Raw genomic sequence first — 25,776 nt, forward strand, 5'->3', positions numbered from 1 at the left:
AATCTACAAGAATCCACTCAATTTTGTCAGTAATTTGTCTCAACAAAGTATTTAATTCTACCTCAAGATAGATTTATAAAAGAAACTCCAAATACACGACACAGTACACTTTAGTCGGAATAATAGTACAAAACCCACAAGTTCCTCCCTGAAAAAGAGAGAGATTCAAAAACACTAGACACAGGTCAATCAAAAGTCAAGTCCAGACTTCAAAATGTATCAATATCATGTTGGAAAAAACGTGCATTATATTATCTCAATTTTTCACTACTGTAAAGCAATAAAAAATGATCTACTGCAGCTATGTAGGATAGATGTGAATCAAAGGATAACTAAAGGATAACAACGGTTCCCACTTCAAACAGTACGTAGAGAAAGATTTCTTATGAAGCAAGATTTTCCTGAGCAGCTGAACAAATGTAGTTCTGCTCTAGACTAGACTCTAATTCTCACGTCCTACCAGTTTGGATCGGGGCAGCGTCAAGGTGAGAGAGGATGTTCTCCTGCGACACCGAGCAAACCTACAGCACACCTCCATCGCCACATCACACAGCACCGGCTGTCCACACATACGCATGTACATAAAAACACTGTCGCCAACACATCCAATGCTGCACCGAGCCAAACTGAAGCATGGAAACTAGCTGAGGCAGCGAGGAACCACGGAGCCAACATGCAATATTAAAGACGTCAAGTCTGGGGGTGTTGTCCCCTCACTGCTCTCTTCTAATGGGCCTGTTGTATTGTAAGACCCCCCGCGGCTGCCCGGACCCCCAGGGAAACACTGTGTTGTGGGGTGGAGTTCAAGAAGTTCAGTGGCTTGTTCTTAATGTGTGGCTTCTTCAAGGGGGGACACTTGAATGTATTCATGTACAATGGATTTACACAATATCAGGGATTTTTAGGTTGGGTATCCACAATAATTGTTTACTATTAGTTACCCCTATATACCCAAGATTAACTAATTTTTAAAACATATACATATTGCATTACCACCATTCATTAAGTTATTTTTATAGTCCGGGACAACCTCATGTCTTAGGTTTGAGTCAATTTGTACATGTCCACCTCCTTCTCCGAGCCAGAAATGAGAGAAAGCACACAACATAATATGTGGAGTTAAGCACTGTGGTGAAGCAATAGCAATTCTGGGTGCGATTTCTAATGAAGCCATTTATTCTTTAGTTATGTTACACGCTGCCATAAAATGTGTATATCTGACATTGTGCCCCTAATACCCCCTTCTTCTTTCAAAATGTCCAAAGACTAACCCTTACACACACACGCACGCACACACACACCCACACACACACGTTAATCTAAGTTGTGACTGAAGAAGTATTTAAGTGAAATCCATTAGTACGGGCACGGCTGTGTAATGCATTGTGTTTCTTTTATCGAACCGCAAGCAACGCCTCGTCCTGACTGTTGGTTTTATTGACTAAATGACTCACCATCGCATATTTAAACAAGTAGAATTCCATACTGTCATTCCTGCAGCTTCCTGGTGACCAACGCAGTTCACTGCTAATTTGTTGTGTTGGTATGTGAATATAGAGAGAGAGAAAAAGCGAGACGCCGGGGACGGAGAGTGATTGCTAATTTTATCACGGGTAAATACTTATTGATTTTGGCGTGATGGAGCACTTATCCAAGCCAGTGATGATGAAGCTCCCACCCTGCATCCATTTAACACATTCACCAGAGTCCACATAGAGACAGAAACTAATGGGACAAATCGGGGTGCAGGGAAACATTCATGAAAAACACAAACAAAACACACATGAAGAGGATACTGAAAAAAACTTGGTAAATGATCAATTGATTGGACTTAAGGTCCCAGATCTCTAAGGAAATTTGATAAATAACACTGAATGAGTTAATCATGATGAACAAAATGCTAACTCTAACCCTTATAAGATGTGCTTAACTGTCGATTGCTCTCTGGAAATTGCATGTTGTATCTTTTACGCTGTATGTTGTTGCAATATATGTGTATGATAGCCACTGATACTAACGGATAAATAAAGATATTTGAATTTGGCTTGAACAGTCTCCAGTTCTATAACTATTAAATACACCTTAGATGTCTACATTGCTATAGGTTCAGGTTGAGGCATTTAGCAGTGAGTCAAGCTGTTGGAGTAGACAAACAAGTGTCACCTGTGGATCTGATTCCTCCCTATATTGGACAACCCTGAATGAAAAACATTTGTGATTATAGATGTATAGCTCCTGTAAAATGTGTTTCAATTCCTCAGTGAGAAAAGACAGCGGAGATGAGTTCAAGGTTAGAGATGCAGGGTTCCACCCAAATATGACAGGGTTATGACAAGTTCAATGTGTGGTTGTGTTTTGGAGGTCACACCAGAATGAAATATGGTGATGACAAATGGAGGGGTTTCATGAGGGAAGGGGTAAGTCGGGTGAGGGAAGTGAATAATTGCGGTGGCCTCTTGGCTCCTATTCACACCACAGACTTAATCCTGCTCTAATCCCCCCTCTTTCCCTCTCCCAGTGGGCCGAGCCAAGGGGAGGCGGAGGGGCCGGACGGGGTCTCCCATACTCCTCATGCATTAAGAATGAGAGTTAGCAGATTAAATATGAATGTGCACGGTTCCTTCAGCTGCACAAGTCTATCATGTCAATGAGCCGCCACAATCATGGATGAATCAAGCTGGCGGTAAACGTCAATGTCACAGTCAAACACACCAAGCTTTCACAACACCGGTCACTTTCAGAGTGCGATTAACTCCAGAGAAATCAATCTACCGTCTCTCATAATACGCATGTGAGCCCAAAAAAGATGCAGCAGCCAACGGGGATAAGAATCCATGAGGAACGAAGCCTGGAGATCATAATTATATCACCTAGTTAGGCAGCTTATGAATAATTGGTTAATGTCACAGACAAAGGACACAGCCGGGCCGAGCAATTCAGTGTGACACGAGTTATAGAGATAATTATTTTTGCAATAACACTGTTTATGTTTGTAACACCATTTTAACATTATGTGTTGTTCATTTATAAGATCAGCCACTGGGACATTGGTGTAGAATTTGTGGCTATAATAAAACTACTATATCTAAATAATAGTGAGGGTTTATTTTTCAGACATGACAAAATGTCATATAGTTCATAGCAGTTTACAGCACAAAAGGATCATAGTCTCAATCAGGAAGTAAACAATAACATTCAAATGGTTGCTGTCTCAACTTTGTAACAACATTCTTCTTTCTGAAGACCAACTCACATTTCTAAAAGGCACAGTCTCTGTATATTTGCTTGAGAATGGTGGAACATTAGTAAAATGCTACATTCCCTGCAAAAATGCCACAAAAAGACATGACTCTGCCTTTTATTGATAAAAAAGACAAACATCATTTGATAATCGGTGCCTGAGAGGTGAAACCTGCCTGTACTTCTGTTCTGGAGAAGCTCACTCATCTCTTTTAAACCACAGATAACTTACTGTATGTGGCTTTTGCAGAAATCTACTAAACCATCAGTTTGTTTGGTCAAGTCGATGTCACTGGTGCATGTTGTTGTTTCCCGTTTTCGGGACACAGATAGAGAAGAGAATGCGCTGTGAACTATGTGACCAATGGCATCTTATACTCAGTCTACGTCTGGTGAGTCAGACTGAAAGCAGCACACAGCGGTCAAAACTAATTAAGGCCATATTTTCTCTTTCCGTCTTCTATAAAACAAACCTCTGTTTCACTCATTGCATCCAATTGTAACAATGACATTAACTAGCTGTGGGCCTGAGTGCTCTCTCTCAACTATTTCCCCAGTGATAAAAGAAGCTATAAAGCCCAGACTGACCATTTGGCTGCACAGACAAGACACCTAAAATAAACATTTTAGTGCTGGGGTGATCTTTACTGGATTGGAGGTGAATGTGTGCAGAGGTTTTAGGAAATGTACAATAATTCAATGTCCTTGCCTGTAAAGCATGATATTTTGGAATTAGTTGGTTAGGGGCTCCAGAGGGGGCCACACCATTGAGGCACACGAGGATGGAGGTGAAAGGCATGGTCCAATATCAGTTTTAAGAGATGGCATTTAGTGACAACATTGCAGGAAACACCAGGGAGTTTACTAGACCACTGCCAGTCAGAGAGAAAGAGAAACATACAGAGATAAGAACAGAGAGAGAGCTGCTTAAAGAAGAGAATAAGAGGATACAGTGACAGTGATGGAGTGTGACGAGGATAAAAAAGATTCACGTGCACACATTCACCAAGACACAAAATGAGAGAAATAAACAAGCAGAGAGGAAAGACAGACAACAATACATTAAGATGAATAATAAAGGGGACAAATGGCTAAGCAAAGTAATTAAAGAAAATGCGGTATGAATGAATTCCGATGAGGATGGTAATTAAGCAAGGCTCAACAAACAATGACAATGAATATTAAAAGACAATGTGGTTGGATTTGCCAAGAAATAACAATATGACAGAATAGAAGAGAAAAGGGGATTGTTTAATTGTACAGTAAAGGGTGCGCAATAGAGTGTGACTGGGTCTGCAGTTTTCTGTCCGATCCTCGCTAAGCCCGAGAGAAAACTAACCGAGCCCGACAGGCGTTCAGAATTTAGTGTCACAATCCCAAGCCCGATGTTTTCCCTGATTACAGGCACATAAAATCTAGTAGGGTCGGATATCCACACTCTAATCCGCGACAGTAATTGCCATTTACATGTCCTTTTATTAACAAATCCAGGGAGATATAAAAACTGTAAATGAAATAGAACTGGTGGCTGTGTGAACAAATGTAAAAACCTCAGGAAGGAAAACCATCCCTGGTTGAACACTAAACGAATCAACTGAAAACATACAAAAAAGAATAACTGTGCTATAAAAACTATAAAGGATTATAGGAACTCTAGGGTCATTAATCCCTCATAAAAAAGAATGACCACATTGTCAGCTCGTTTCTACTGACTGAAAATAATAGTGAAATCCTATTTTAGACCAGCTATACACTACTCATAACCCCACAGCTGAATACAAAGAGAAATGGCATTGGATAGTGAGGTCACATGTGGGGGTATCAGACATGTACAAGCTCAGCCTGTAGATGTCAGCAGTGACAAAGTGGCAAGTAACACAACATCATCTCATTTATGAAATACTACAATGTTCATGCAAGACAACCCCACAGTGACTGGCATAAGTTGTCAGTATCATCATCACCATCACCAGGAAACTGAGAGGTGACAAGTTAACGTGTCAGAGCCAGGTTCTTCCCCATATAGATTCAGTGCATAGTTACACAGAAAGCAGGAGGACTTGGCTGTTAACGTCTGTCTTTGCTCCTAACAGCTGTCAGTATGTGTCGAGTTGGCTCCCAGGCCACATTATTACCCCAGAAACCACACCGCAGACGGCAGCAGTTCACCTCACGAAGAGACAATGTCGCCACTGTCTCACAGCAGCATAAATTATCAATCTTTCCTTTGATGCAATGCTTAACTTGATGTCTGAGTGGGATTTCTGCTGGTTTTCTCTGCTCCCTGAGCTGCACAGTCTCTTGCATTGCCTCTCTCTGACCCATCTCATCCATGCCTTCATTGTCGGTTATTAAATCCACTCTCCAGTCTCCACGTTCCCAGTCACGACTTCAGTCTTTCACTCTGCCACATTCTACTTTAGCCTCCATGTATGTTATATGTTCTCCTAACTGCATGAACCCTCATTTCTCTTCTCACATGTAATTCTGCATCAAAGGTAGCTAAGAGAAGTGAGATCAGAGGGGCCAAGTGAGTACATTGGCTTTGCTGGTCTGACTCTAGATTATGTGGGATTGCAAAAACGTTTGATCAACTGAGGCCACAGTTAGTTTGGTCAAATGTTGTAAGAGGGTAGCAGTGTCGTGAAACACACTTTCATCAGCAATAGACTGGAAAATACATGAATATGAATACACAAATAATTTTAACCTACCTACACACACACATTCCACATACGAGAATGTGTGACAGAGTTTTTCAGTAAAACATACACTGAGCTTTCTGAATAGGTTCAGGCAGCACATAGCCACACTCGACTCCATTACTGGTAGGTCCACAGACGACTGGATTAAGATCCAGTGCAGGGAGACAGATGGAGATGGGAGGGAAACACAGAGACCTGATGTGAATATGAGCGAGAGAGACGGAGAGCGCGAGTCAAAAGGAAAGAGCGTAAGAGGAGACGGTGAGGAAGGCAAAGTGCAGCATTTGATTGAGACAGGATTGTGTGTGTGTGTGTTTGCATATGTGTGCACAAGCACAAAAGTAGCAGAGTAGCAGAGAGGGAGGCAGAGCATATAATTGAGATAGGACTAACGGTAAGGGGTGAAAGAGGGGGAACAGGTGAAGAAAAGATGTCTGAAATGCTCTCTGGAGAATCCAATTCTAAACCTCAGTCGTCCAGACTACCATAACTCTGGCACCTTTGCTGTGAGTAAGTGAGTTTGTGTGTGAAAAAGAAAGAAAGAGAGAGAGAGAGAGAGAGAGAGAGAGAGAGAGACTGCACCAGCTGGGGCAAGGAGAGATGTAATGAATTGAAGTTGGAATTGGAGGTGACAACTGCAAAAGCAGACATGCCACAGAGAAAGAGAGGGAGAGAGGAGAGGGGGGAGAGAGGAGAGGGAGACAGAGAGGGTGAAAATAGCAAAGGACGATATGAAGAGATGAAGACTCCAATGTTGTAAAGCAGAGAAAATGGCATGATAAACATACGACACGCATTCTATCTCAATTTACATTTCTATTTCAATTTAATCTGGTTTATTGGCACAACACTTTGGATTAAACATGTTGCCAGACGAAAAACTCACATGTAAATAATGGAATATAAATGCTAAATAAAATATGTCTTGCTTTAGGACACGCAGTGAACATATTGTGCTGTTAGTTGTACTGCAGTGGTAACTTATTCCACAAGGGTTTGAATTAGTGTGTCTGCAGAGAGGGAAAGAAAGTCTTGGAATTTCTGGTTGAATTTTGATTTCTTTACATTTAATGAAACAAAGTTAATTAGAAAATGAAATTTGGTCATTATGGTCACTTAGTATGTATCTAGTTGTTTTTTTGATATTTTATTTGGGATAAATTATGGATTAATTGAAATTCTTGAATTTATCCTGTAAAATATATCATTCTCTTTCATTTACTGATTGGATTTCTGTTTTCCACTAACTGAGTCTGAAGTCAACATGTATAATATGGAAGCCTGAGTTAGAAACCTGAGGGTGTGACGCTTGATTGATGTGGGAATTGACCAGGCAGAGACTGTGTAATGAAAGATGCAATCAGGTTGCTTTGTGAGAAATTTAGGATCCAGGGGACGATTTTGGGGGCGTGACTAGTACTTGGCACGAAAAGTCAAGATTTTTTGCTGCTTTGATTTTCACCATTGTTTTCACACAATTGAAATAGATTTGCATGACTACAATTCTGGAGTGCCCCTTTAAGAACTAGACTTGCTTTCCACAGGGAGAAAACAGCATTTTAACCTCAATGCAAATTGAAGACAGATTAGATTATATTTAAGGAAACAGCACCAATCAGCAACGCACACATTACTGAGGAGGCACAATGCTGCTTCTATTATTGTTGCAAAAAAAAGCTTTTTAATCATCACACATAAAACAGCTTCAATGCTCAAAAGGTATTTGGAAGGCAGAATGAGACGGTTGGAAGCTGAGAGTGGGACAGTTTGAAAGAAAAAACGTCCCTCTTTATTTCCAGTACAAAACAGGGATTCTGCATAGCAACATATTTCCAAGAAAATTCTCCCTGAAACACATTTTAATTTGAGTTATGAAAAAAACAAACTGCGGCCTGTAATTTGGCAGGTGCCGGTTTGGGAGGTACAAGGTTCAACAGTCATTGGTTGGCAAGTCTTTCAGCTGGGATAGAAGTTGGCTGGCAGGCATCTACGGCGAATAAAGACCCATTAGTTGGCAGTTTTCACACTTTGCTGTGCCAGTATTGTGACAGACGGGGATGCTGAATGGCACTGTCTACCACTGCCAAAGGCCTGTGACTTCTGCCCCAGTTGTCTGAGAGTGATGACGGACAGAGAGATGTAGAGAGGGAGACACAGGGTGGAGAGGAAGAGAAGACAAACAAGGGAAGTAAATAGAAATGGAAGGAGAAAGGGTAAAGAGAAGGAGAGTGTGCGTTGTAATGTATAACCAAATACAGGGATTAACCCAAACAATGGACTCTGCGTACAATGTGTGTGCAAGTGATTTTGAGTGCACATGAGTGTCTCTGCTCGGAAATGAAACATTCGGAGATCACAGTCCTGAATCATCTTTATTATTCTATTACCTTTGCCAAGGAGGTTATGTTTTTACTGCTGTCAATTTGTATGATTCTTGGTTGGTTAGTGTGTGAGCAGGTTTACCAAAAAAACGCCTCAACGGACTATCACGAAACTTGCTGAAAGGATGGGAAATGAGCCAAGAAAGAATCCATAAAAGTTTGGCCTTGGCTGAGGTATGTGCTCTACTGAGTACCATTCTATTTGGAAAATGAACTGAATGTGTATATTTCCACTGGAAAAGGGTTGAAATAACCTGGAGTGTTACGTAGGAGTCGGTGGTTAGCAAGTCACAGGTAAGTTTCAAGTCTTGGTTATGATGTCCTGAGTGAAGTCAAGACAATCAAGACATGTAATCAGTTCTAAGTGAAGTCCAAACTTTGTATTTCAAGTCCTTAACAAGCCATTAGTTGCGTGTCTGCTGGTGTGCACAGCCAAAAATAATCTGCCTTCATCATCATCCTGCAACAAAATATACTTTGATTATTAATACCATCCTGATAAATCACATGTTTGAATTTGTAATAACAACAATGGTTATTTAAGCCCCCCTCTCATAATCAACGTAAACTCCCACCAGTTTGGATTTAGTAATTGGCTGCCTGCTCATTCATGTCAGACAGTCTTTACCAGCCTTTCATTCTTCAGACGGCTCACGCATTGAAGAAGGCAATTAGCCTGGGTCAGCACCCGTGCAGAGTTAAGTGTTCTTCTGTGGAAGACTGATGGTATTACAGCCAGGCTTCAGTGGAAATTCCTGATGTTGTTGATGGTGTTTGTGTGTTTCAACTTGATATTTCTGAAAGGAATATTTGCCGCAGATCTCTGCCCTCCTCTAATTGCTTTAACACCTGCAGGGCGAGGACATTCTCAGGGTAAACAAAAAAAGGAAGTGAGGGGAGTTTAAACTTTGTTAGAATAAAATAAACAGTTTTTAATCAAGTTTACATGTTTAAATATTTAATGGATTGTCTGATGTTGCAAATATAATCCATCATTTCCTCCAGCTGAGTTGATTATATGTTTTATCATTCAGCCTTTTCTTCGCCATCCGTCTTCGCTCTCGCTCATTCATCTTTTTGCTCCCAACATTATAATTCATCTTTCTGCTCCGGGTGAACAGCAAGGAAACATATTGGTGGTATGATGAAGGATCTATATTTGATTTTGATGTGATTGATTTAAAGTAATACTTGGGTTAAAAGACTGGTCTTCAGAAAAGTTTAATGAGGGCATGTGTGGTTTCTCAAAGTGAACTTGTGTTCCATATCAACCTTCTTGTGTGTGTGCGTGTTCAGGAAGCTGAAAGGCGTCTCTGTCTGGGCCCCTGAGGAAGGTGGGCCATGGCCAGGTCTGCCGGATACAGAAGGAAGGGCTAAACACTTGGCTTTAATACTGACACAAATGTATTCATGCACACACACACACGCACGCACAAACATGCACACACACACATACCTTCTGGCTCCCCTCTGTTAACAGATGCTTCCTGCCCTGCAGCCCGATCAACACAACTTCACATACACACACACATGCAGCGGGTCCGTGGCACCCCTACAGGTTGACCTGGGGGCCGGGTGGAGGGGCGGCCCCACCCTGCCGTTCTGTTCTCCTGCTGTGTTTTTGTTAATGTTGGACCCTGTTCCACTCAGCTGACCCACTCACCTCAGTCCAGACAGAGCTGAGAATAAAATCTGCACCAATGGCAGGACAGGAAATTAACTTTGTGTGCCCACACTGACCTCACCCTAATCCCGAGCTCCCACATTTATCAGACATTTTCTTATTATCCTGACAAGATCTACTCTCGACAACAAAAGGAAATCAGAGCAACTTCTCCATATGAGCCGAAATGTGCTATGGTCTGAATTCATAATCGTTTGTCTTGTTTTGACGTAAACGTTCTATGCTGCTGACAAGATGTCTCAACATGATGCAGATGCACGTCTGCTTGAATATTCAGTGTGATGCTATGATATCTGAAAGCAGATATTTCCAATTAACCTTTCGTCTTTGCTGTTTGTTTGTGTAACTCTGCAAACTGCAAAATTAAAAAAAATATATTTATAAGCAAATGAATTCAAACAAGGAATGAAACAGCTCCTTCCTGCCTGATCCCATTTGCTTTCCTGCAGGAACACCACACAGCTTCAAACACACACGCTCTGTCTGTCTTCTTTATTTTCTCAATTAACAAACTGCTGCAGAGAAATCACCCATCCATCCCCATCTCATATTTAGAAATGAAAATGATCCTTAAGGCTCTTTGGTGCAGGCAGAGGAGGGGGTGTCGATCAATAGCAGTGAGATAATGGGAGAAGGTGAAATTGGGGGATGGGGGCCATGGGTGGTTTAAATATCATCACTAAGATGTGTAAGTGTGTGTGTGTGTGTGTTTAAGCGAGTGCTTTCTTTCTATAGTTGTGAGGGCCAATCTTGTTTGAGAACCATCATTGTGAGGACATTTTGACTTAGTGAGGACATTTTGGCTGGTCCTGTTTGAGGGTTAAGACTTGATTTTAGGGTTAGGGTTAGAATTAGGATAGGAATAGGGGAAGAGTCAGTGGTAGGTATTTAGTTGTGATGGTTAGGGTTAGGGTAAGGGGCTAGGGAATGCGGGGAATAGAGAGACGGGCATATGTCTGTTTGTGTATTTGTGTCATTGGCTACCTTTGGGGACAATTAACACACTTAAAGCCAGTCAAGTGGGGACAGATTATCCAATAAGGGACAAAAGCTGTGTCCCCTGTTGGGACAAAGCAGATATTTGGGTGAGTGGTTAAGGTTAGGTTTAGAGTCGTTGTCCAGGAAATTGTTGAAAGTCAATGTGTCATCCCCAAAGGTGACCTATGACATGTGTGTGTGTGTGAGAGTGTGTTTGAGCGCTCACAAACGGCAGAGTGGGTCTCCACATGAGCAGCCTCACTTTCAGTCCATTTAGTCCAGTAATGTTGCTTGGGCATGTTTAATGCGTACAGGGCCTGAATGAGTGGGCCCTTCACTCTTAAATTTCAGCCTATCATACATAATGGACAGTTATTACCCCGTTCAGGAGACTGCACTGATGCTTTTATATCACTGCACCCATTGAAACCACCAAACAGTGCTGCTGTGTTATACTGTGCCAAAAAGGTAAAGTGTGGTAATATACCAGGCAAGCAAGTGCCAGTTGAATGAAGTGAACTTTGTCTGCACCAGAAAATCTGACAGGAATTGATGCTCTCATACAATTTAAGGAAATGCTTTTTTTTTTAGGTATTTATACTGGGCAAAATTTGAATGATTCCAGATGACGGTTAAGAATTGTAGCCAACATGTTCCTTGGAAATATGTGAAATAGAGATGTATGACTCAAAGATTGCAGACTGTGTGCTTTTGAGCAATACACACTTTGCCTGCTTTTGTCTCGTAGTTGTTTATCGAAATGCAAAGCTGCTTTTTATGGTCAATTTAACACAATTGTTATTCTACACATGATGATGTCTCGGTTTTATTTTTCAAGATATTTTCTTCCATGCTTACAAAGGGACTTAATTGTGTATAACAAATGAACGTGGAAAAGAAAAAAAAACACAACAATGTGTGTTTTTGTTTAGAGCTGAATCGTAATGTATGACTTATGGGGGGGGGGGGGCGAGTTGGGCATGGTCTGGCCTAATGCAGCTCATATCGATCTTTATCGCCCCTACTTCCTGTGCACTTGATATCCTAGACCTCCCTCGGCATGCTAAAAGCCCTTTCTCTTTCTTTCCCTAATGTTGCCTTTCAGTCAGAGGCAACAATAGTGTTGCCCACCCCTCCACCCCCCATCTCTCTGGCCTCTGAGGCCATATTACCTTGACACCCCGTGTGACTGCTATCAGTTCATCAATCAGCCTGTCTGAGGGGCTGAGGTCAGAGCGAATGTGCCAAGGCCAATGTGAAGGAGCTGTGGCATTACATCACCTGGCAAAGGTCATCCTCTTAGTGCACGAAAAAGTGGTTATGTCAACATATTTAGGTACCAGGGGAGCCACGGTGCAACTATCTAATATTCCTTTAATGGCGTCTGCAGTTTCCATCTGCTGATCTGATGATACAGAGGATGACAAAGTGCATTTTGTGATGGACGACTTCTCTTACGACAACCTGTTGACTGCAGCAAAGATCGTAAATAAGGTGTACGTTTTTTTTTCTAGTCCAACTTTACATTTATTTCAACAAAGACACACTCAGTCTCATAAACCAGAATATCTATTATTCTTGCTTATTTATTCAGTTTGGAGCTTCTTGATAACAACAGGGTGCAATAACCATGACGGCACTGGCCTCCATCAGTATTCAAAATGGCTTCTTCTTTTTTTAAAGTGGTTCATTTGCATGTACTAGGAGTTGTTTTGATCTGCAATAGTGAAATATATATGATTGATATACCTTAAACCCTTCAATTACAACATAAAACAATGCTTATAAAGAATTGCTTTGAATAAGTACGTATGTACAAGGAAAAGTCTTTCCAATCATTAGCAAACAAATGCAACCACATATATGTTTGATACTTTCATTCTCTTGATTTTAATAGATTGCCAAAAATGAGCTCATTCAATCTTTATATTACAATCAGTATGGTGATTATTTGAGGTGTTATCTTCATCCTGACTTTTAACATGTAGTGAGGTGAGCAGGACCTGGGCATGAAGCCACGGCACAGGGAAAAGGGGTCAATAGACTGTACCAAAGAATAATTAATCCCCTTATTCCAATCGATAGAGGTTCAACAGTTTAATGTAGCTATCTATCCCTCTGATGGTGAATGGTTGGCCAGTATCTGTTCTTTGAATTAAATACTGCGTTTGGCTGTTTTGATGAGTGAAGTGAAGAGCTTTATTTTTTGTCTACTTTAAAATGTCTTCTGTCATTCAAATTGTACTTTATACCCTCAGGAATTACTTGTCAAATGAGCCTTAACGTAAGTGGTAGGATCGAGTATGAATACACACTGTTTTACTTTGGATTACCTTGAGACACTTGTTTAAATATGCCTGTCACTTTGCCCACCTGTCCGACCTGCCATGCCTCGCCTTGCCCTTCCTGCCCTGGCACTGAATCCATCATCCCACTGTAGCTCTCCCCTACCAATGATTCCCAGCTCCATTACTATTCAACGCAGCGTGGGTCCATGCACACTGATTATGCCAATGTTCAGCAAGGTCCATTGATCCCTAAGGGGAAGCAGAGGCAGCAGCCTGGATCAACCCGGGTCTTTACCCGCTGCAGTCAGCCAGGGGACTCTGCAGCCCGCAGAGGGGGATTTCTACAACTAGTTTCAGTCTCGTTCAGTTTCAGTAAAAATTCTACCTCTTCATTTCAAACAAAAGCTAATGTGTTTAGATATGAGTGATGATGGGAAAAGAATAACATCTATGATTTATAGAATTTCCCTTGAGCAGAGAAGTAGTAGCAATTTCTTAAAAGACCAATATAAACTGGCAATTTTCTACTGAACAACAGCAAAAGACCTAGTTTGATGATGTCATGAAGCAGCGTGGGATCATTTGCGCTTTACCCGAAGACCTTCGACAACAGAATGTGCAGCAAACGTCAGCGAACAATCATGATCCATAACGTGTGACCAGTACAAACAGTGGAAGGAAAGAATGGCTGACTGGCAAAGTGGCTAGCAGTGTGTTGTTCCCTCTACACACATTGTTTGCCCCGGAAGTTACAGCAGACACAGACAAGGCCACATGGGTAAAGCGGATATGACGCAATTAAAAGGCGACCAAAATGAAACATCCAGTTACCCAAAACAGATCTGCCTGGAAGGATAATACGTAATAGGTGGCGTTGGGTTCAGAGGCGGAGAGCAAAGGCTGGGTATGTGGAGATGCAGATGGTTTTAGTGGGAGCTAGTTTGATTTATAAGACATGAAGCAGCAGTTGAGCGAGGGTACAGCCCAGCAGGGCAGCAACAACAGCAGCATCAGCCTGGCAACAACAACAACAGGCCCCATTATTGATGTTTAAATAATAGATGGGGAAGGAGAGAGGAGAGACTGAGACTAGGAGATGTAGTAGTGGATGGAAGAGGCCTTGCCTAAAAACAGACTAGATGAGGAAGGAAAGAGGAAAGACAGCAGGAAGTCCTCACTAGAAAAACAGAGGGGTGAGAGCAAAAGAGATAAATAAAGAGCAAGTGAGAGAAAAAGTAGATGAGGAAGCTCGGCGGTAGAGAACAGGTCCCGTGTAGGCAGCTGGAGGGGTCAGAGAGTTCAGCAGCAGAACATTTTGACATGTCTTCCAGCAGCGATAGGATGCAAGGTTCTGCCGGGATGAGCAGGACATGATTTAAAGGGACAGTTCGCCCACAAACAACACAATAAAACAATGATGATGTGAGCAAGAAGTTAAAAGCCTCTTAAAGACGGCAGCTGACTGCTTTCTTAAGACGAGACAGTCTTCTTCCCTTTTCAAATCCTCTGTTGTTTATTGGAGACGAAAATAAATCTAGACCTTGTAACTGCTCAGCCCCCCCTGAGATAAAGAAGCTCCACTGGTCCCACAGAGCGGCTCCACTGGCCTACATTACACTGTCTGTCATCTGAAGCCAAATTTCCAACCACAAAGTCAATATTTCAATAACCGAACACTGACGTCAGAAATAAGAAGTACGGCATGCTGTTTGGTGAGTGCTGCCGTATACAACAGTAGTGTGGAAGAAAGGAGCCTGAACGGTAAAATAAACTGTTTATTTTCCGTAGCAGCTCAGTCTACATGGTTCCTCTCTAAATCTGCTTTCAGACATTTTCCTGAAATGTTCTGGAGGGGCTGTGTGTGAGAACGCAAATGTCTGAGTCAGTTGCTCAAGACATTTTTCCAGAAAGTTTCCTACAAGCCCCTGAGTAAAATGTCCAGAAAATGGCGTGCTCATGTGAGAATACAGCAGGAAAACGTCCAGAAATTCACAGAGTTGGTCTAATGATGATGTTACAAGTGACGGACATTAAAATGGAAAAATCCAAAAATAGGAGGCATACAAGTAGAAGATGCCAAAAGAGAAAACAAAGACAAAACAAGACTTCAGAGCTATTGGCTGACAAAAAAACATCAAAATACGCCATGTTCTACCTCCTGCATGCTCTACCAAGGCGCCACCCCTCCCCTGAATGCTGAGGCAAATTTCCAGTTGTTGTGAATGGACAATCTCCTGCGGCATTATTGATATGTTAAAGGCAAACTCCAGAAAATGTTTAAGTCTGTGGTAAACAAGGCTGTAGGAAATACTGAAGTAAGAAGACGTCTTACTCCTACTTCATCAGTAGGTACTGAACCACATTTGGTGGAGGGATGGGGCACAGTCCATAGAAGAACACATACAATTTTGGTGCAGATCCAGTAATTTGTTTTATCACTTTGCTGAGGGAATTCTAAGGGAAATCCGATCTCTAGGATTGTTTGCTCTTAGAGAATTGTGCTCCACTGAGAGGCTTTCTCGTTCAAGATGAATCCAACATCACTGCAGTGAATAATATCACCAATCCCCGCCAGCTCAGACCAGCCAAAAGTAAAGAGACCAACTTCTAGAGAAAATAATTGGCTGCTATTCTGAGAAGGCAGTCAATGATAAAACTGTGAAAACCTCTCATGGAATAAAAATCACTGCTTCACAGGTTTTAGTCACTCGTGTTTTTTTTTTTTACTTTTCTTTCTCTTCCCTTCAACACTCAAAGTTAGCTCCTCGTCTTTCTTCCTCTCCTCACCCATTCATACCTCATGATCCCTGTGAATGAATTCACTAAACCTTTCCAGAGGATTTAAATCCCTTTGCAGACCACCCTGACTCTCTCCGTCTTCCAATCTGCTTCTCCTCCCTCTAACCTCACTGCAGTGCTTTTTAATTGCTACTGTACCTCCAGACACAGCACATGTTACCTAATAGGAGGAAGAGGGAAACTTCATTAACCTTTGGAAAAGGTGGGCTCATCGCGGACGCCGACCAATTAACTACAGACTTCAAACAGGCCGTGCTTGATGAAACCTCGGTGACTGCGGACTGGAAGATAAATTAGATACTGGAGTCATAAAGCACAGATGGAGCAGTAATAACACACAGAGACAATACGTCATGTTAAGAAAAGCAGAGATGAAGAAGCTTTGTGGAAACCGGAGCTCTAACATTTAATCAATGCCTAAAATGTCATCATTGATATAAATATGTGATTAAACTAAAACCCAATTTATGGATGATTAAGATTTAAGATTTGAAAAACTGACAATGTTCTGCTGCTCTGAATCCCAGTAACTAGACTGGAAATAACCCGCAACAGATGAGTGTTCATGTACAGTATGTGGCAGCTGATAAACCAAGCAAGAAATGTTGATACAAGCATGTCAAAGATAGATATTAGTTTCATTTTCAAACTACTGTATGTCTTCATTACTTCGTAGAGCTGATACTATTACTTGATTGACACAAAATGAACTGGCAACCCCTTTAGAACAGTTTCTCGATATGTGAGTACGTGAGAAGATGTTGCTGTTGTCATTTTTTTTTACATGATAAATGTGACATTGAATTAATAGATTACTGGGTCTGGACTGGTATTTAGACAAAACAAGCTACTCTATATAAAGAAATAAAGTCGGGTTTCAACAGGCATTTTTCAATAATTTTTTTATAGACTAAACTGACTGATCAAACAGATTAATCAAAAATGAAAATATTTTTTTAGTTGCAGCCGAAAATATCCCAGTATATCATCTTGGTGCAACGTTTCCTTGCATCCTTCAAAAAAACATAAAAAAAGTTAATATATGCACATGTTTAAGTAATTGTATAATAAATTATAGGTCCTATTTGTGAAAGAAAAACTTTTGTCATTCATCCCTTGCACACAGTGAGAGATTTATGAATAACATGCATCCACAAGAGCTGGAGCGAAATGAATACAAGCAATAAGGTGTTTAAGTTCTTTGACCGTGCGTGTTACAGATTAAATGTGATATCTCTACTGAACATCTTCTCTCTTTAACTCCTTAATCTCCAGAGACCTAATTATTGCTTATCCTACTGAAAGCATGCGTGTGCGCACAGACACATAGACAGAGACATAATGAAGACAAACATCTCGGAGGCTTTCAGGACCCAGACAGATGCTCCCTCAGAGACAGACACATTGGGATCAATCTGACTGTCATTTCACTGGGACAAGCTGGGGTCCTGGCACGCTGCCACTGGGACAAAAAAAAAAAACATTCCTTCCTTTTGTTTGATCATTAGAAAAAGAATAAACAAAAAAACAAAAATCCATGAAAGAGAAAGAACACGTGTTCGAGCAGTTGTTGCTTCCCTTGCATCATCATGATGAACAGCAGAGGCTGAGCCAACTCCGACGGATTATTCAGAGCAACTAGGTCATTGAACTGTTAATTATACACAAGGCAACATCATTACCAGTCCATTACTGACTACTGGGGGGAAACAGACAGATTACACGGTCACTGCTAGCTTTGATCAATTTCATAAACTAATATTTCTTTATAGACTTATATGGTATAAACTGTGCCACCTTCTTCCCAACTTTGATCCCATCATTTGTGAGCTTTACCCCAAATACAATACTGTCAACCAAAGTAAAAAAAACAATTTAAAATAAATATCATCTATAGCCACAGCGACAGGAGGCTTCCAAATGTCCTTTTTGGAAAAACATCAAATCAGTCAGAGTACAGAGCGATCTTGCTGCAGCTGTGATGAATAATAAAACATTGGTGCAAAGCCAAAAAAACAACCTATATCTTCATTATATCAACGTTCTTCAGTAATGGCAGAGTATGAATATGTAAACTACTCTGTCACAAGACTATGCAGGTGATATTTTTAGTTTTGAAATTCATCCTCTTACAGTTTAAGGACTGGAGACAGATTGGGCATTGGACCAGCAGTTGTGAATATCACTGTTTTTCCAGAATAAGAATCATTTGAAAGAAACGAAGCAAAGCGCGCATATGATTCTAAACGGACAAAAACAAAAAATATACGTCATCTGCATATAAATAATTTTCTCTCACCCCCACCGTCTCTCTTTCTCAGTAACACACACATACACGCGCAGATACACACACAGTCAGCAGCATCCTAAACCAGAGGCACTGGCCAGGAAAGGGATTACGACATCGCTTACTTTGGAGGACCACGGCTGCAAGCAGTTGGCATAGCAACGGACCAGGAAAGCCATTTCCACGGGAGGGAGGTTGCCAGCGAGGGGAAGTTTCCCCTCGTTCACCAAGAGATGAAGAAAAAAAAAAAGGAGCAAAAGAGGAGGAAGGCAAAGGATGATGCCAGTAAGAGAATTGTCCAGAGGCGGATTCTTTAAAAATCCTCAGTGTCGCTTAGACAGAAACAGGCAGAATAAAGCTAGATGATGTCACTACAGCAGGAGAAATAAAGTCAAGGCAGATCCATTCATATGAAGGCTTTCCCTCTAAAGCATTCAAAGGAACTGCAACAGGGAAGCTTGAAACACTCCTTACAAACCTTGAATACTGCGACGCTGCACAATATTCAAAATTAATCCCAAAGGAGGAGGAGGTTGCAGTTAAAAAACAAAAAAAGATCCAATTTAAAATCCAAGTTAAGTAGATTAAGTTTAAAGTTAGATGCAGAAACTCAATCTGTCATCTTCTTCTATATTCACTTTCCTTCCTCAAAGAAGCACGGGTTTCCCGTCTTCAACAAATGAGCCAGTACTGGGTAAAAAAAAAGAGGAGCTTGTCCGTGCATCTGCAGCCCCCTGGGAAGAAGCCTCTCGCCTGGTTTGAAGTCATGCAACAATCACCTCTCACTTCCCCAAAAAGCCTGTATCGTTTTTCTGCAGCCCTGCTCTGCTCACTCACTCACTGTCTACGTCTGTCAAACTCCTTTCTCTGTCTCTTTGCAAACTCTTTATCTGTCTACGGAGCTCCAGCGGTGCGCACGGTCCATGATTGAAGATCCCGCTCCCGTACCCCCGGCTTCGAGCTCTCGTCCCCCCGGTTAATGCTCACACCTCGCGCCAGCACTGCTCCTCCCCTCTCCCACTCGCGGAGAGAGAACCCAGTGTGGATAGTATGCTGCTCTGTAGAGAGCCAGCCGCTAATGGGAGACGGAGGAGAGAGTGAGGGAGGGAGGGAGGGAGGGAGGGAGGAGAATCCAGCTGAAAAAGAATGACATCACCTGTGCAGCCAGAGAGAGGGAGAGGGAAAGGGAGGGAGAGAGAGAGAGGATGGGAGGTGGTGTGGATGAAACAAGAGCAAGCAGGGGGAAACTGCATTAGATGGATTGGCTTCTGGGCAGATGTGGATGAAAGAGAGAGAGATAGAGAGAATGGAAAAGACGGAGATGGGGGGGGGAAAGAGAGGGAGCATCTCTATTGATCTGCTGGTAACATAAAGCTGAGTGTATTGAGGCAACCCCCCCCCCTGCTCGTTGTGAGTGTGCCGCATAAATTACAAAATAAAAAAAAGGAGGTGGGGGAGCATAAATCACAAAGCTTCTATCAGATACAAGGACAGACGGTGGCAGTGTTTTTTTTTGCAAATGTGAACATGACACAATAGCACGAGCCGATAATGGGTTCCCCCCCCCTCCCTCCAAAAAGCCCCCCGCGTCTGGAGGATTTGACGTACAAGAAAGAGATAAATCACTATAATACAGTTATATGCTGCTGGGCAAAAATACTGGGAAGTCTGCAGCCGGATTCTCCGAGTGCCCCACTTCACGCGTCAAATGAAGGATGTCACCCAAGAAAGTTAGACTGATATAAAAGTATCTCCCAAATTGATTTTCAACCCATTACAATTTGCCCAATCCCATTTATCCCAATCCCTAATCTCAGTCAGCACTGATTTGGTGATTTTGAAATAAAACATCTAAATCGAAGATCAAGATAAACATGTTCAAAAAGTGAGTTTTTTTAAAAACACCTGGAAGCCATTTGAAGTTAAAATAACATTCATATTAAACCGTGACAACTTAAAGTGTTTACTGAATCACCAAATCGATACTTAATGGGAATCACAATCCCTTTACTTGGAGCAAATGGAGCAGAAAAGTGGGAAGAAGAACGTGACCTGAAACAATGATTTATGTTTTCCTTTGTTTTAAATCATCAATTATTAGAGGATTTCTCTGGATACACAAAACATTTATCTCAAAAATAAAAGTCAAATTTGTACATTCCCTTTTCTATTTTTGGCGATGTGGAGAGAAAGATGAGAGAGAGGAGGGGTGAAGTGAACGCAGAGAAAAAAAAGATAACAAGCTGTCTGCTTATTTGAGAGACTGATTCTCCTCTGGCAGAGGAAAGACGCCTGCAGCTCCGAAGACCAGACACTTCAGAGAGGGGAGGATCTTTCTCCCCCTCTCCATTTTTCTCTCCATCTTATCCCCCTTCTCATTCAGCTAAGACCCTTGCCCCCCCTCACTCTGTGTTTGTAAACCCTCTCTGTCCTTCATCCTATTTGCCTGAAATTAGCCGTAACATTTTTTTCTGCTCTATCCATCTACAGTAGCCGCCTCCTCGTTCTCTGCTCCCATTTTTACTCTCATTCTGTTTGCTGCTGTGAACCAGGATCCCTTTTCTCTCCTCTGTGTGTGTGTGTATGTGAAACGATACGCACCTCCCGCCTAGGAATGACATCATCTTTTTACACTGCAGCCAATCGGAGGCAAGCACATGGAGCCCTGCCTTCAGAGGTGTGTTGTGTACACAAGAGAGACGGACGGATAGAAAGAAAGACAGGGATAGATGGATGGATGTTTGGATTGATAGGGAGATAGACTGAGCATGTCTGTGTGCGTGTGTGTGAATAATCTGTGACTGTAAACGATATAAAATACCAGTTAAGCACAAGAAAAAATGTCAGTGTGTTGATCTAAGTGAGGAACAAAAAGACAGAATGTTCTGCAAAACTCAACTGAGTTATAACATCTAATGAAACCTGGGTGACCACAGATGTCACTATCTGGTGGGTCTGTGACAGAAAATAACTCAAATGAATAGATAAATAGAATAAATTTGCTCAGACAAACGAGCCAGACGGAGGCGAAAACAGACCAAAAATATAAAAAGATTAAAAGAGATAAAAAAAGAAAAGGGAGGGCACCAACATGATGCCATTTTCTCCACACATCTGCTATGCAGTGGTCTAGAAGCATATTTTACAATAAAAATGAGGACATAGTACTTTGTAGAAGCACAACTTAACATGCTTTTCTGCATTTAGCACCTCTGAGGGCTGTTTACTGCAACTCTGTGCATGTTGGTGTGGGATCTGCGTGCAAAACACGGAGCAGGATACACGTCATACAGGAAACACTTCCTGGAACAGTCTGTCTGCGACTCTGCGAGTTTGTGAGCCTTTGCCAGGTTATGTCAGGTGAGCGGTTTACGGATGAGACGGGAAGAAAAGAGGTGACAGCCTAACAGGGAAACTTAAGAGTCAGAGAATCAAAGAGCAAGGATCAGAGAATCAAAGATGAAGGAGAGAGATCAAATGCAGGGAAGCAAAGACAGAAAGTGTGTGTGTGGGGGGGGGGGGAACATGCATCTTTAAGCAGAAAATGTAAGAAAAACTGAAAAGTGTTTGGAAAACATGACAAAGTTGGGCAGGTACCAAACGGGAGGAGAAGTGAGCTGTCGACTGGCAAGACGTCAGACAGACCGGCTCACACACAACAAGCAATTTGCAGTGACTAGACATATACATAGCATCCGTAGCGTGTGTGTGGGTCTGTGTGTGAGTCGCTCAGCGAGGCGTGGCATGGCTCAGGGATTTCTGAAGAGGGTCTTGTATCTCTTTTGTTAATTCAGCCGTGTGTGTGTGTGTGTGTGTGTGTGTGTGTGTGTGTGTGTGTGTGTGTGTGTGTGTGTGTGTGTGTGTGTGTGTGTGTGTGTGTGTGTGTGTGTCCTGCTCACAGCTAATCAGTTCTGCCAGGCTAATTAAACCGAGTCAGATGACTGCAGCTGTAGCTGTGCCCTGTAGCGCTCGAACACACCAATGTGTGCGCACAGAGAAGTGCTGAGTTGGTAAAGCCATATATTTCTCTGCTGGGTGGCTGCAGCGTTTTTTCATAGACGGCCTGACAGTCTCTTTAACACCACAGCTAATGAGGGGAGATACGGTTCAAATATATTCATGTGGCTTGTTTGGGGAAGTACACATCTTTTGACAGCCTCTGGTGAGAGTTTGGCAGCATCTTAACAGATACAGACAGCAAGTTGTTTTGTATCTTTTGAAGGGCTACAACCCAAAATTAGTGTCATTACTGGTTCTGTCATTTTTCTCAATTAACCGTCATTGCAATTTTCAAAGCCAAAATGTTCACGTTCAAACACGTTATTTTGTCTGACCAACAGGCCAAAACCAAGAATTACACAGTCAGCAGAAATTCTCTTTTGAGAAGCTGTTTGTATGAGGGAGTATTTCTTTAAAGATTAGTCCAACAAAAGTATTGCATTATTGCAAGATTTTCTGTTGATTGCTTTGTTTTGAAATGGCAATTTATATTAAGGCACCAAAGAGCACCTGGTGGGACTTTTTTATTTTTAAACATATATTATCTGCAAGCAGACAAGATCCTTTTTTGAACTTTTTTTTGCTTTAAAAAAATCATGATCGAAAGAGAAAGAAAGTGTGCCTGAGAATTATAATGTCACATGAGGGAGTTAAGTCCTCTGTAACAAATATGGAGGGGCCATTGTTCAAAGCCAAATATAATCTGATGGTTTCCTGTGTACTGTCGCCGGGCACACAAAGAGCAGCGAGTCCTGCTCACACAAAAGACAGAGAAAAACATACGTGCATGCAGACCACACAAAGAGACAACTACGTGAATGTGTTGACTGCAGACATCTGATCATGTGTGTGTGTGTGTGTGTGTGTGTGTGTGTGTGTGTGTGTGTGTGTGTGTGTGTGTGTGTGTGTGTGTGTGTATACACACTCAGCGTGTGTTTGTGTGAGACCATCTGAAGGACAGGACAGGAATTCCTGCCATTTAAACTGGCCCTTCCCTTTTCCGACTGGTCTCCAAAGAGAGAATCAGGCTCAAAAGGGCTGGAGATGCAAAAACATGAAACAGGCAAAGAAAAGGGGGCTGAAAAGTCACAGAAAATAAGTGCGAAGGTGAAGAAGATATGAATTCTGAATGTACAGAAATCCCACTCTTTTTACAATAACAATTTTTAAAACTGTCATAGTAAAACAGTTAGATATGACTATGTTTATTTTCCTCACACTTCCCTAAAAAACCTTGATACAAATTGTCTGACGTGACACATTCATGACAACGGAGTCTCTCACCGTCTTCCCCTCACAGCTCCAGGGAATACAGTGATTACATTACAGTAGAGATGAGAAGGTCATCATAAAGATTAAGAAATAACACAGAGGGGCAAGGACTTGTAGAAACAGAGACACATCGGAAGCAAACCAGAGGAGACAGAGAGTCGGGAGGCATGCATGCGAGAGACAGAAAAAAAAGTTAAGTGAGAGGAGCGGGCTAGTGGATGAAAAATTTAGACAAACAGAAGGAAGGGGGGCTGCAAAGGAGGGAGGAGGGGCTGCCAGCAGGATTTCGCAAGGTGAGGGAGAGGGAAGGGAGGAAATAGTATCAAGGCATTGTCTTCAGGATGTAGGTTGGGCCTATTTTTGGTCCAAAACAATCATTTCTTTCTACTGCGAGGAGACGTTGTTTCGGATCTCCTGATTGGAGCCTTGCAAGATGAACTGAAACTGTCCTTCAACTCAAAGTGGCTTTTTATGAAATCCAAGGAGATATTCAGGTGAATGAAGAAATCAGCTTGGATAGAATTCTAAAACCTCTGGGGTCAGGAATTTGAGTTTAAGCGATCAGTATGATTTCCAGTCACATTTTTTGAGAAACAAGAAATCAAGAACCAAAGTGTGAGTGTTACTTAAAGTGAGAGTAAAATATAATGAAAGAAGACTATTTATCCATACGTCTCTACATATTTAACAGAAAAGGATCATATTTTAGGCGGGGGCCCAAAAACGGGGGGAAGATGAAGGTCAGACAGAGGGAAATAGCAGAGAGGGAAGATAACAGGAGGATAAGGGACAGAAGAAAGAGGAGAATAGGGAGGAGGAGGAGGAGGAGGAGGAGTAGAGAGGAATATCAAGAGGGAGTTCAACAAGGTTGTCATCTTAGTGCTGCTGATGTAATGCCTAAAATTAGCAGCAGCGACAGCCGCAGATAGTGGCACAGTGGTACAGTGCGCTGCCTGGCGTGCTGTACTCTACACACACTCATGCACATGCACACTATATAGTCTGCAGACTCCACGTGCCAGTTTTTTTAGAATGAAAAAGAGGACACGAATGAAATTAAGGAGCAGATTTCAAATGTGGCAGGCAGACGCAAAGCTCACAAACAATCTATTACCCCGCCTGAGAGCTTTCTGCACGGACAATGAATGCAGCAGAAGTCCAGCAGCACGGCTGGAGAAACCACTGGGCGACTGAGGCCTGTGGGTTTTGTCTGTTGGCCGTTGAAGGCATTGGTCCAAGACTGAGCCGAGTATTTTGAGCCTGAGTCACAATTTGAGGAAGTAAACAAGTCGTTGATTTGGACATGATCGCTGTCGTAGAGCCCGCCAGTTGTTTGGATGAAAATCATTTTGTTCCTTTTTGGATTTTTCCCCCTTGTTGCCAGTTATATGATCCATAGTTTTTCTATTTATTGGTAAGTAAAGGATCAACAATTACGATGGAAAATGTTTCTATACGTCACTGAACCACCTTTTGTCTGGGTCAACCTGCTTTACATTAACACTTCGATACATTTAAAAAACAAAAGAGGCAACTAAATTATCCCTCAGCACCTTGGAGCTCTTACCAGTTTGTCTTGAAGCCCTTTATTCCACCTCAGCCACAGTCAGAGCAAGTTATAATAATCATAACAATAATGACTTCTACTATTAAGCCTGGATCCATTCCATCCCTTCTTCACCTTCCGACCCCCCTCCCTCGCTCTCCCGACTTCACCCCCCTTGACCCTACCTTCCCCTCACCCCACCCTTCCTGTCGCCCATTTAATTCCCCATCTGACCTTCCAACAACCTTCACCTTCCTGCTCTGTACCTCCACACCCCTCCTCCTCATTCTCCTGCTGCTACACTCCCACATTTTTTTTGTTCACCTGTCAACCTCTGTTATCCTCCAGTCTTTTACATTCCTTTCTCCCCCCCTGACACCCTGCGCCATTGGCCCTGCTTTACATTGGGTGTAAGACGGTCCTAGATGCTTCATTGGACATTCATTTTGTCATCAATACTTGCTTCTATAAATCTACAAACTGATATTTACATGGTCACAACCTTCCGCAAGCTGTTTTAAATATAATCGTGCCAGTTTTCCAAGTAAAAAGATGGACTATGCTTCTCTGTCCCATGTCTTCCTGGCTCTCCATCTC

General features: G+C 42.0%; 1 protein-coding gene across 13 annotated transcripts in view; it reads right to left on the reverse strand.

The window, feature by feature from the left end:
• Positions 1–25,776, reverse strand: part of rapgef6 (Rap guanine nucleotide exchange factor (GEF) 6) — a 137,328-nt gene that overhangs the window by 50,938 nt on the left and 60,614 nt on the right. The window contains exon 1 of one of the 13 annotated variants that reach the window (XM_034607681.1): positions 18,488–19,461. The exons of the other annotated variants lie outside the window; for them this stretch is intronic. Within the exon in view, the coding sequence (XP_034463572.1) occupies positions 18,488–18,541 (54 nt within the window). The 5' untranslated portion in view covers positions 18,542–19,461. Of the gene's footprint in view, positions 1–18,487; positions 19,462–25,776 lie in introns of those variants that run through there. 13 annotated transcript variants of the gene reach the window in all.

The sequence above is a fragment of the Hippoglossus hippoglossus genome, chromosome 14 (genome assembly GCF_009819705.1).
Source record: "Hippoglossus hippoglossus isolate fHipHip1 chromosome 14, fHipHip1.pri, whole genome shotgun sequence".
NCBI classification, from domain to species: domain Eukaryota; kingdom Metazoa; phylum Chordata; class Actinopteri; order Pleuronectiformes; family Pleuronectidae; genus Hippoglossus; species Hippoglossus hippoglossus.